General features: G+C 41.3%; 1 protein-coding gene across 1 annotated transcript in view; it reads right to left on the bottom strand.

Annotated features, from left to right (window-relative positions):
• The window catches only part of eif2a (eukaryotic translation initiation factor 2A), a 69,282-nt gene that overhangs the window by 21,145 nt on the left and 34,957 nt on the right, over positions 1-13,180 (bottom strand). The window contains exons 6-10 of the mRNA XM_068042631.1: positions 12,739-12,821; positions 11,434-11,507; positions 8,122-8,266; positions 5,649-5,765; positions 1,103-1,674 (exon numbers count right to left, since the gene is read on the bottom strand). Of these exons, the coding sequence (XP_067898732.1) occupies positions 1,103-1,674; positions 5,649-5,765; positions 8,122-8,266; positions 11,434-11,507; positions 12,739-12,821 (991 nt within the window). The remainder of the gene's footprint in view (positions 1-1,102; positions 1,675-5,648; positions 5,766-8,121; positions 8,267-11,433; positions 11,508-12,738; positions 12,822-13,180) is intronic.

The following is a 13,180-nucleotide window of genomic DNA, read 5'->3' as shown; positions in this document are numbered from 1 at the left end:
TTTTTATGTGGCTGCTCCAGTTCAGTTTCTGGTCAATGGTAACCCCCAGGATGTTGATAGTGGGAGATTAGGCAATGGTAATGTCGTTAAATGTGAAGGGGAGATGATTGGATTCTCTATTGTTGGAGATCGCCATTGCCTGGCACTTGCTTGGCGTGAATGTTACTTGCCACTTATTAGCCCAAGCCTGAATGTTGTCCAGGTCTTGCTGCATATGGACACGGAGTGCCTGAGGAGTTGCAAATGATACTGAACATTGTACAATCATCAGGAAACATCCCCACTTCTGACCTTATGATGGAGAGAAGGTCATTAATGAAGCAGTTGAAGATGGTTGGGCCTAGGACACTACCCTGAAGAACTTTTGCAGCAATGTCCTGGGGCTGAGATGATTGGCCACCAATGTCCACAACCACCTTTCTTAGTGCTAGCTATGACACCCCCATGATTCCCATTGACTTCAATTTGTCTAGGGCTTTTTGATGCCACACTGCGTCAAATGCTGCCTTGATATCAAAGGCAATCACATTCACTTCACCTCTGGAGTTCAGCTCTTTGCCCATGTTTGGAACAAGGCTGTATGGAGGTTTGGAGCAGGGTGGCTCTCGCAGAACCTAAACTGAGCATCAGTGAGCAGGTTGTTGCTGTTCAAGTGGCGCTTGATAGCACTGTCGACGACACCTTCCATTACTTTGTTGATGATTGAGAGTATACTGATGGGGTGGTAATTGGCCGGATTGGATTTGTCCTGCTTTTTGTGGACAGACATACCTGGACAATTTTCCACATTGTCGGGTAGATGCTGGTGTTATAGCGGTACTGGAACAGGATACTGATGCATTAAAATTTAAGCTTCCAATTTTTCATTTCCCTGTTACATTCATAACTTGCTCTTGAACACACAGGTGGGTAGGCAAAATAAGACAATTTTTAGGCATCTCTCATACTAAGTTCTGAAATGCTAGTTTTACTTCAATGGACATTCCAAACAGGCTCCTGATGGTGGGAAATTTATAGCAATAACAAAAGACTATTTAAAGTTGTACAATTTTTAAAAAGGGCATCCAAACTCAAATAAGGAAATGTACTGGATCACACTCACCAGTTTTGAGCTGGTTACTGGCTTGTTTCTCAATGCTGGGGGTCTGTAAGCCTGTGCTGGTTTGACATCAATACTCAGGACATCATTGGGAACAGTCTGATATTTGATGGCTTTTTCCGGGAAAGCCCCGTCTACAAATGGCTGCCACTGCACTTCCCAAAGTTCAGAGTTTGATGGCACTTCAATTTTGTGACGGACTGCGCCACTGTAATGCCAGATCTTGTAGCCGTTGCTAACCCGTAGTCTTGGTGAGCAGGTTGCTGTTACAATGTGCTCTCCATCTGGGCACCACGAGAAATAGGTTGTATCAGCGGCTTGGGGCTTAGAAATCTGCTTGTATTTTTTTATGTCCCAGACTTCCATCTGCCCTCGGAGATTTCCAAAGCCCGCTAACACGAGGATGTGTCCCTGAGGGCTGTAGAATGCTGCATTCCGAGGGCCAGTGCCAAAGTCAAAGACTGGGTCACACTTCTGGTTGAAGACTGTAACTTTGGCAGGCATGAAACCATACACAGCACAAAATTCAACTGAGTTTGGATTCCACACCACGTCATAAATTGGGCCATTTTTTGCTGAAAGAAAAGAATCGTTTTAAAAATGAGATGCTGTCGCTGTACTTCAGTGCACAACTACAATAACAACAGCTTCCATTTATGTGGCACCTTTGAGAAAAAATGTTCCTCGGCGCTTCACAGAGGGATAATCTGACAAAAATGGACGCCAAGCCAAAGAAGATGATATTAGGAGCTTGGATGAGTTGGTAGCATTCTTGTTTGAATCAGTGGATTGAGAGTTCAAATTTCCTCATACAATTCATCACGTAATTTAGACTGATATTTCTGTGGTACTGAGGGAATGCCAGCTTTGGATGAAGCATTAAACAAAGTCCCTGCCTGCCTGCTCAGATGTGAGTAAAAGATCCAATGGCACTAGTTGAAGAGCAGGGAGCTCTCCCAATCCTCTGACCGACATTCATCTCCCTCAACCAACACAAGTGGTCATTGATTCATTTTGCTGTTTGAGAATCCTTGTCTTGCACTAATTGGTAACCAACCATGTTTGTAAATAATAACAGTGACTGCACTTTAAAAGTAATCCATTAGTTGTGAAGCACTTTGGGACATTACAAGGGCTTGATAAGGCACAATTTAGAAATTTGGGAAGCCACTTAGGACACAGATGAGGAGAAATTTCTTTACTCAGAGGGTTGTGAATCTTTGGAATTTGCTACCCCAGACGGCTGTGGGAGCTCAGTCATTGAGTATGTTTAAAGCAGAGATTGACAGTATTCTAAATACAAATGACATAAGAAGATATAAGGATAGTGTGGGAAAAAGGCACTGAAGTGGATGATCAGCCACGATTGTATTGAATGGCGGAGCAGGCTCGATGGGCTGAATGGCCTACTCCTGCTCCTATGTTCCTAATATAAATGCGCGCTCATGTTCCCTGCTGGGTATAACTATTCTAATGCTTTCCTGGCTGGCCTCCCAAATTGCACCCTTCAAAAACTTGAGCTCACCCAAAACTGCTACTCAGATCCTAATTTGCACCTTGTCCCGCTCACTTATCACCCCTGTGCTCCCTGACCTACACTGGCTCTCAGTCTGGCAAAGCCTTGATTTTAAAATTCTCATTCTCAATTCCCTCTATGGCCTCACCTCTCCCCATCTCTGCAACTCACTTCGCCCTTACAACCCTCTGGGATTTCTGTGCTCCTCAAATTCTGGATTCTTGTGCATCCCCTACTTTAATTGCTCCACTACTGGAGGCTGTGCCCTCAGCTGCCTGGACCCTAAGCTCTGGAATCCCCTCTCTAAAGCTCTCCATCACACTCTCCTCCTTTAAGACATTCCTTAAAACCTCCGTCTTTGACCAAGCTTTTGGACACCAATTCTAATACCTCCTTATGTGTCTCAGTGCCAAATTTGTTTGATAACACTCCTGTGATACACCTTGGTATCTTTCACTATGTTAAAGGCGCTATATAAATGCAAGCTGTTGTCGACTTGAGAAACAGTTTAATGTATTATATACTATACATAGAAGTATTACTGGAAGGCACATCGAGCTACATAGATTTGCAGCACCAAAACAGGCCAATTTGGTCCCTCGCATCTGTGCGGTTTCTTTGCCAGAGCAATCCAAATCTAATAACACATTACAGAATGCGGCCACACTACAACTGGAGAGTAGTGAGGCAGAGGAAAGAAAGTAGCTCATCATCTGTTAGAAGGGCAGGGTCGGCAGGACGACTCAGGCAGCAGTAGTGCAGTAAATTCCTGGAGGTCTTAAATTGACAGGCAGGCAGAGGGAAAGAAAATCACAAGCGACAACATAGCAATTTTTCCCTCTCCCTTCCTAGCTAATAGAACATATTACAATAAAAGAACCCTGGCAGTCTGTCAAAACTGTTGTAAAGTCATTTATATTTCACAAGGTAGATACAGATGAGGAAGGTCATTCAGCCTATCTTTGCTCCTCCATCTGTCGACTAACTGTGCACCTCCATTACAACATCTAGCTGTTTCTTAAGTGAGTCAAGGTTTTTAATCGAAATTACCCTACAGGAATTCCATTCCACAAATTGATTATTTTGTGTGAAGCCTAACTCTGGCTTTTGCTCATTGGAGCATGTGCCTCTGGCCTTCTGTCACAACTTTACATAGAAGTAATGTTCTATATTTATGTTTTCTATACAGTTCCATCTTAGATTGCTCCATAACCAAGGTCAGAGGAGTGGGTGAGCTCTTTGCAGGACACCATAGCAAGTGCTTGAAACTGCTCAATATTTACCTCAATCTCTGAAATAGCCTGGTCCCTGCAGACTTGCGTACAGGTGTAGAACCAGGAACTTTTTTTGCAGTATGAGGAACATCCACTGATGACCCATACCAAAGTACTTAGCTACAGCACAATGCAAGAGCAATCTTAGTATTCCACTTTATTTTTGGTTGATTGACACTCTAATGCATGACTGCTCTCCTCAGTACAGGTTATATGAATTAATTAACTAACACAATAGTGAAAAATCCCCTTCTTTCCCCCCAACATGCATTAAAGTCCAAATGAACTGGCCAGATGATTCTTAAAATGCTAATCGAGTCAACTTCTAGGTGTGGATAAAAGCAAATAAAGGTGACTCGCCCTCCATTTTACTTTCCTTATTGTGAGGGAGCGCATTGATTTTGTTTGACACTTCCCCTTGAAAGCACAAGCAGGATAAGGAGCTCACCATGTGGGAAATAATGGGCACAAATCCACATCCAACCAATGCATGACACCAGCAACCAAGAGGCTTTCCAACACTGATTGGACACATTCCTGGAGGGTTGATCATGTGACATCTGATCGTGTGATTTTACTGTAGTTTGTAAACGTTGCTGCGTTCACTGCATAAAGGGGTACCCTGACATCAACAACGCATTTAACCCCCTCCAACTTCCCTGCCAAAACCTTACTCTCCAATCTTTCGAATCCATAATGTTGATACGAAGCCCAGGCATTTCCATTAAATTATGATTGCACTGTTATGAAATTATTGTAATAATTTCAGGTCGTCAGTAACAAACTCATGCTATTTCAATTTGCAATTAAAAACAAACTGAATTTGACAAATCATAAATCAGAGATGTCAGAAATCATGTGACCATGACAGCAGCTTTAAATTACTAAGTGCACCACTATATTGACAATACCTGTAGACTATATTCTGAGTTATAAAAGGTCACAGCATTTGCAATTGTGCAGTCGTAACAAAGGGAACACATAACCAGGAGGATTCCTTTGACCTTTTGTCATCTCAAAGTGTGAAAGTTACTGTTAACAGTAGACAGAGTTGAAATTTTCAGAAAACAGGCAGGGAATGCCTGAGAAACAAGACAGCCAGGAATGATGGTGAGAACGGGAAGTGCAAGTACTAACCACCGAAGCGGCTAAGGTGCACCACAAATGCGAAGTGCTTTTCTTCCAGCCTGTGACCAATAGTGCCCAGGAGATCAATCTTCAATTCTGAGACAATTCGGGAGGGCTGGCTACTCTACCACCCAGATTTAAAATATTAAACAGGCAAGGTACGGGGTATTTACCTTGATACTAATGCAATCAGGCAAAAAGCTGTACTTTTATGCTGGGTGCTAATTTAACTTGAATATACACAATAATCAATTACATTATCCTTTTAAATTATTGGATTGTAATCCAGTGCAACCCAACTATCTCAACTCACATCACTGAGAAGTTACACCTGACCAATTGTGTGCATCATAGGTGGCACAGATATCTTAGTACTCACACTCTGTTATTTTTACGATCCTATTTTTCTAGTAAGTTAACATTTATCGATCAGTAGCATGCAAGTTTTACTTGTTAAGGAGAATACTAGAAATCTACAACCAATCACTGTGAGTATCTTTGACACAATGGTGTGGCAAATAGACATACTTAAGCAAAAACAGCTTGATTTTACTTATTAATCAAGCTACTTGCAAACATCGGCAGCTTTCGGAACGTATTTAAAAAGCAAAGGTGTGAAAAGAATACATACGCAGCTGCACTAATGCACTTTCTCCATTGGATGCTATATAGTGCAGGGTTTGTTCACCGTAATACGATGCTCCGGATTTATCTACATCTGTGCTGGCAATTACCAACACAGCAGTTCCTGCAGGAAGACAACACCAATTAGAAATCTCAAGACTGCAACAATTTGCATTAATATAGCACCTTTAACATAGTAAAACGTCACAAGGAACTTCACAGGATGCCTATGAAACACTGAACCACATAAGTTGATAGTAGAACTGATGACCAAAAACGAAGTAGGTTTTAAGGACCGTCTTAAAGGAGGAGAGAGGTAGAGAGGCTTAGGGAAGGAATTCCAGAGCTTAAGGCCTCAGCAGCAGAAGGAACAACCGCCAATGTTGGAACGGGTAAAATTGGGGATCTGCAAGAGGCTAGAATTGCAGGAGCACAGAAATCTCGGATGTTGTAGGGTTGGAGGAGGTAACAGAGGTAGGGAGCGGCAAACATTGGAGGGATTTGAAACAAGATGAGAATTTTAAAATTGAGGTGTTGACAGACCGGGAGTCAAAGTAGATCAGCGAGCACAGGGGTGATGGGTGAACAGGACCTGGTGTGAGTAAAGACACGGGCAGCACAGTTTTGGATGACATCAAGTTTATGGATAGTAGGAGGCCAACCAGAAGATCATTGGAATAGTCAAATCTAGAGGTCACAAAGGCATGGATGAAGATTTCAGCTGAGGCAGCGGCAGAGATGTTACAGAGATGGAAGTAGCAGTCTTGGTGATGGAGCGGATATGTGGTTAGAATCACCCCTCAGAACCAAATAGGACAGCAAGTTTGCCAACTGTCTGGTTTAGCCTCAGCCTGTTAACCGGGAGAGGGGTAGAGTCAATGGCTAGGTAGTGGAGTTTGTGGCAGGAATCGAAGGCAATAGCTTCAGTCTTCCCAATATTTCCCCATAACTTAGGGAATAAGGGGACACTTACAATTTGATAAAACCTTCATTAAATAAACTTTTCTTTTGCTCCCTCTTGCTCTTTCCCCTCTGCCCAATTCTGGCTGTTCCTGCACTCAGGATGCTGACTCATACTTGGGTATGGGCCACAGATACTGGCCTATGATACTTGACCAAAGTAGTCATTCTGGTTCCAATCAGTAATCAGGCTATTCAACAATTGGAGGGGAACGGGGGTGCCCAGTCACAACTACTAACACAGATCCTACCCTCATCCAGCATTCACACACATACACTGTCTAGCATGTTTGTTGGATAGCAATCAGAAGCAAGAACTCTAACTCATTTTTCTCTCCCTAATCTCCAGTCATTGATGGGCAATTGTTAGGCCCTGCAGCCTGGCACTCTGTGTGGCTCAGTACTATTTTGGGTGATTCTTTCATCCAAAAAGCCAATATTACACCATTAAGTTTTAGTGGTCACTTGATGGTTTCTTTTTGTCAACCAAAAACCCCAATTTCTGAAGCTGACAGTCCATATTAGTAATTGCACATAAAACTGGGAAGTGGAGCTGCCTTTCTCTGCAAACTTGTATTAGTCTGAGAAACTCAATTATCAATATTATTAAAATACTGATACATGTAATATAATGTACATAAGCTGTTGCTGGCTAGATTATGTACATAGACCTGAAGGATCATCACAAGACGTGATGTCATGAGTCTGTACCTTGTGCTGCTCAGTGTTCATGTAGATACCCTAGTAAGAAGACCCCTGTAAATAAACTCCTGTTACTTTGATCCAGAGTCTACCTTGCTCATTCAATACTAACAGCACACTGACAAGATAGTACAATACAGGGCAAAAACTATATAAAAGCTGCGATTTTAAGAATCTTTAGGTTCCACGGCCACAAGAGGGCACTATGCTGGACAACAGAGCAATGGAAAGTGAGTTCATAACCAGAGGGAGAATTCCTAATCTCAACATAACTATCTGAGAGGGGTGATAAGAGGAATGAAGGGGAACGTATCACAGGGCAAGACAAACTTGCACAGATCTGTACATCTGGGGCTGGCTGGCTCAACTTACACACAATTTGCTTGCCTACCCTCTCTTTCATGGTATGACATATGTCACAAAGAAGCCTAAAGAAATGGGATGAAAGGAAAAACTTGGAATATTCGGAATGAAACTTGGAGCATGCTAAAGCAAAGCATACTCTATCAATACTTTACAAAATCTGCAATTACTCCCTTCTATGAATTATGCCATAGATCATCCCAGTTACTCTAACAAGCCCTAGCATATTGTTAATTTCAATAGGAGGTTTCTGCATGTGTACTCCCTCAAAGGGCGAGATGACAGGGTGGAGGAGTTTTTCTGCCACTTTCATGCTGTGACATTGAGCACTCAAACTGGCTTCATAACAGTGTAATTTAATGTAATGTGCCTTAACTCCAACCTGCTGGTTATATGGCCTATTTATGCAAGAATGATGAATTGAAACGAACGTTTTTAAGTTAAGTACACCATACCTTTCTTGTTCCAAAGCATTGTCACTTTGTCAGCCTTAAAAAAACTTTTATTTGCCAAGGCAGAGGCGGGACCATCAAAGTTTGGGTACTGATACAATCGGACAAATGACGGTGCACCCTTAGATCCAGGCACATAAACTGCAACCTTTTACAATAAAGAAAAAGATTAGTTCTGGTCAACTTTTAATTTGTATTTCAAAACATTGTTTACACAGACATCTACTACCTTATGTACAGACTTCCCCACTCTATGTAAAGATATCGGAACCCAATTTATAGACACCACCATGCCTTAATTAAGACATCCTTAATCCATATACAGACATTAGACATCACCACCTCACTTACAGGCATCGTCACTGTTCTTCTTGGCTTCCTTCAGCAGGATGCTAAGCTCAATGGAATTTTGCCTGCCATTTAAACTTTAATGACTTCTACTTAAGTTTCACGTCTGCCTTAAATATAACTAACCTCTATGGACAAGTTCCTCCAGTTCCTTGGCAAACCGCTATGTCAAACGTGCTATGTTGGGTGATTGTATTGGGTTGGAGTATGGCAAACACTAAAGGACAAAAAGTGCAGTGGAAAAACACACCTCCAAATAGTCAATATGAAAGGTCACTGACAGAGGCTGTGGAAAATTCTACCACACTATGGGCTGAATTTTATCAGCGTGCCGCGCTGTGAGAGCAGCAGTCTTCCAACACGGAAGTGCCGCCGCACAGCCCCCGTGATATTACGTGCGGGGGCTGATTTAAATGAAGGAGGCGGAGTGGCCATCCCTGATGACGCAGAGTGGGCGGCTGCCGCGTCCCCAGCAACGGCGTCTGGTGCCACCGCGCAAGCGCCGCTGCCATTTTTAAAGGGCTCCAAGCCCTTCAGGTAAATTTAAACGTTTAAAGCGTTGTATGAAACATTGTTATTTCAAATAAAAATTCAAAACATGCAGGCCCTTTCCCAACCCCCACAATGGTGTGTTTACTGTTTGTTGTGTTTGTAATGTTTTTACTCCCAGCACGAACTTCCCCCCCAACCTCTCCACTTTTGCCCTTCAACCCCTTTCCACCATCCCCACAACCAATAGGTATATGTTTCCCTGCTTCCCCACCCCTCCCGCCATGAAAATTTTATTCCTCCCCCCCAGTTTCCCCACATGGATTTCCGAAGGCGCCGAGTTGCGATCAGCGGCCGTAAAAGCAGCGTTGGACAGCCGCCACCAGCAAGTAAGTTCATTTCCATCTTATTTATGTACATTTAAATATTTTAATGAAGGCCCTGCTGCCAAGCGGCCGGGGGGCCCGCTCCGAGATCCCCCCACTGTTGGTAATATGCAACGGGCCCTTCTCAACATCGGAGGTTGATGTGGCCCTCTCCCCGCAGAATTTTACAGGCCCCTCGCCGCAACCCACGGCATCGAGGGGCTGATAAAATTCAGCCCTATGCCTCTTACCCAGACAAAGGAGAGGCAGGCAGTTTGTGAAAGAGAGCAGAATGAGGGATATTTCTATTATTAACATTTTTTAAAAAAAAGCACTGTTTTATAATCTTTAATTTTAAAATAATTTTAGATTATTTTTTCTAAATTAAGTTCTTTAATAGATGATCAAAGCCCTAGCCCTGTTCTAATTGAGCACTAATAAGATTTAATTATTGAAACACTGGGAAACATTGAAGTTCTGCAGGTTGTGCAAAGAAGAGCCATTAGTCTGGTCCCTAGTGTTAGAAGACTAAATTATAAGAAAAGTTGGCAAAATTGTGGGTTTTCAGTGCTGAATGGAGGCAACAAAGAGGAGACCTGAACAGCATGGATCTGTTGGGCCTGTTTCTGTGCTGTAAATACTATGCATGTAAATGTCAACAGTATGGGAAAGGTAAATCGAAAAGACTACTTCACATTAAATTGCGTCAGTAGCATTAGGGGACACAGGTTCAAACTGTCAAAAGACAAATATTAGACTGTTGTTAGGAAGCACATCACACAAAAAGGGACTAACAATTGGGATGAATCCTAAAATAATGTAAGGAACAGTTAGATGCTGTGATGGAACTGGTTGGGTTAGTCAGACAGTAGTAAGGGATATTTTGAGCTGGTGTCATGGTCCTGTAGTTTTTTTTTCCGGGAATATGCGGTTTGCCTTTAAGGGTTGCAAAGGATCGGTACTGCTTTAAGAAGCAGCAAGCCTCAGGAGTTAGAGAAAACGCATTTTCGGTTGCCATTGGATACAACCATTCGGAGACTGCAATTCAAAGGGTGCATTCTCGTTACCATGGATATAGCCACTTGGAGTGAGTATCAAGCAATATATTTGTTACAATTCACTTTTGAACTGGCTTTTTAGTTGAAGACAATCTGTTCTAACGGAGAACACAGACAGCTGGTGTTAGCACCTAGAAAAAGAGCACTCAGCCATTTAAACTGAAGGAAGAGGATTTTAGTCTGTTTAATTATTAGGCGCTGCTTCACAAACCACTGACCACCTCCAGGCGCGTATCCATTGTCTCTCGAGATAAGGAGGCCCAAAAGAAATTATTATCTCTCAAAATTCTAAAAAAGATCAAGCCAACACAGAGATCTCTGATGATTTAAACTGAAGGAAGGGAAGTTAGACTGTGACAATCTTTTATCCCTCAAAAACTCTCAATAGAATCAATCTGACTTTAAAGTGTTTGCAAGTTGTTAATTGTTGAAAAGGAGAAGAAAAGCATCACTTACTGCTGGAATTAGACTACAGACTGTTCTACTGTGGAAGACCCTTTTTTCCCCCATCGGATGGCTGTGAGGACTTCAAGCAACATTGGACTGTAAATTTGCAAGGACTCTAATTTTTTCTATTTTAAATGTTGTTTATATCTTCATAGTGTTTAAGAATTTAGTTCTTCTAATTAAAGAGTTAATTTGTTGATTTAAAGACACCTGGTTTGGTTAGCCTCATTCGGGGGTTAATAGAAGGTACAATTTGGCTGGGTCTTTCTTTAATTTGGAAAGTTTAAAATGATGTGTTTCGCGATCTATGGAGCGACGGGATTGAATTAACAGTGCATTTCTCCCACCACAATCAGAATCGTATATTTTGATTGTGAGCTTTGACTGGAGTGGTCGGTCGTAACACTGGCGTGAGCCAAATCTCCTTCCACAGAAGCAAGGTATGTAATACAAATGTGGTATTTAAACTGATCCAAATAATCAGCCAAACTTAAAGGCAACCAGAATTTTAACTGCTATTATATTTGGAAACAGCTTTACCCAACAATTATCTTTATAACATGCCAGTAGAAAACACGCAGCACAACTGGATGTGAATGATAAAGTACCTTGCAGGGCTGAGCTCCTGGTGACAGTGCAAAATCTGTCACCTTTTGCAAATGGAGTTTGTTTGCTATTTTACCTGGGGTGGGGACAAATCAACATCAACAAAATTCACCACAGAATATTATTTCACTAAATTCCTCTATTTAAATAAGATTATACATTATTACAAGCAAATTTTGTCTTAACAACCTTATAATAAATATTGTTTCAAATTCTCTGCAGGGATTTTGCACAGAAGAAACAGAATAGAGTGGATGACAGGAATTGGTGAGCTATGGATTACTTCATACAAAGGGGAATTCCGCAGATCTTTTTTTACGAATATAATTTAACATGCAGATTCCATCAAATGCAATATCTACACAAATTTATGCTTAATTTTAGAATTTAAAAAATGATTTCAGAGTGACCATTTAAAAATATCCTAATTTTCTTCCAGCCTCTCCTTAAACAATGCCAGTTCTTGTGGAGTTACTCCGTTCTCTAGGACCCCTCCCAAATGGCCATTCTTAATGAGTGACAGAAAATGTGAGCAGGCACTCAGTCTGCCCTCCACATGTGCACTTTCCAGATGGGATCAGGGATAGCAACCAGGAGTGGGAACCCTAGCTAATGTTTTGCTTTCCTCCTTTTAATCCAAGTATGCCGAGGGTAGTCTGACAAATGAGATCAGCCAACTCGGCACAGACCATGGACTGAACCAAGGAGCTTCTGGTGTGTATGGTTTAGTACCACACTACATGATACATTTCTCTATAGTGAGGGAACAATGCTCATTTACGTTTTCAGTTGCTTAGACCATTTTTTGCAGAGGATTGGATGGTGAGTATTTACAAAACATACAACATATATTTTGGGAAACAGAATAATTTTTTAAATGATGTGTGATACCCATTGAACTACCAAATTTATCATATTTGTTGTGAAACACCATCATGGAAAAAGGGTTTTACGAAAAACACAAATACTATATATTCAAAAAAATGACAAGACATTGGTCGAACTTGCATTGTATCTAATAGTCCCCTTTCCCTATAAACGCAAAATAAACAACAGGTACAAATGATCACAACAACCTAGCAGTATCAGAATATTCAAAACATGGGAATGTCCTTGGGATCTGCTTATCAACATCATTATGCAATTTTTCCTTGTGCCTCCTAATAGATCTAAAAGCCAAAAGTATTTAAGGGAGTGGATCTTCAACAATCAACATTTCTAAAAAGAAGTTCAAAATGTATAAATAATATTCATTGGCTGATTTTCCGCACAATTGGCTTCTTAGTGATTCGGACGGGATCACATACCAAATGTATTGCCCTCAAAAAACTGCACTTCGTTGTTTACATTTCGAGCGCAAATACTTTCATCGTCTGACCAACAAGGGCACCTAAACCCAGAAAAAAAGGCTGTTATTAACACTGGCAACACATTACTAAAACAGCAGAGTTTTTGTTTTTAAAATCGCACTGATAGGACTCAGAATTGTTAAACAGTTTCTACACTTTTCTATAATTAATCTCTACTACCTAATCACCATTTCTTGAAAACTCTTTTTAATTTGCTTCCTGTTGCAGTACATGGCATAATTAGGTGATCTTATAGCAAACCCGAATGGATGCTCAAATTTGTCAGCAGGGGCAACTATTTTGAACGGGTAAAGTAAATCCTATTCTGTGCATTAAAAACATTGCTAAGGTCAGCTAGTCTCTAAAGATATGTACAGGCATCAATTTAAAATATTTACTT

This window comes from Heterodontus francisci, chromosome 11 (assembly GCF_036365525.1).
Source record: "Heterodontus francisci isolate sHetFra1 chromosome 11, sHetFra1.hap1, whole genome shotgun sequence".
Classification (NCBI taxonomy): domain Eukaryota; kingdom Metazoa; phylum Chordata; class Chondrichthyes; order Heterodontiformes; family Heterodontidae; genus Heterodontus; species Heterodontus francisci.
This window is presented reverse-complemented; position numbering and strand designations above follow the sequence as displayed.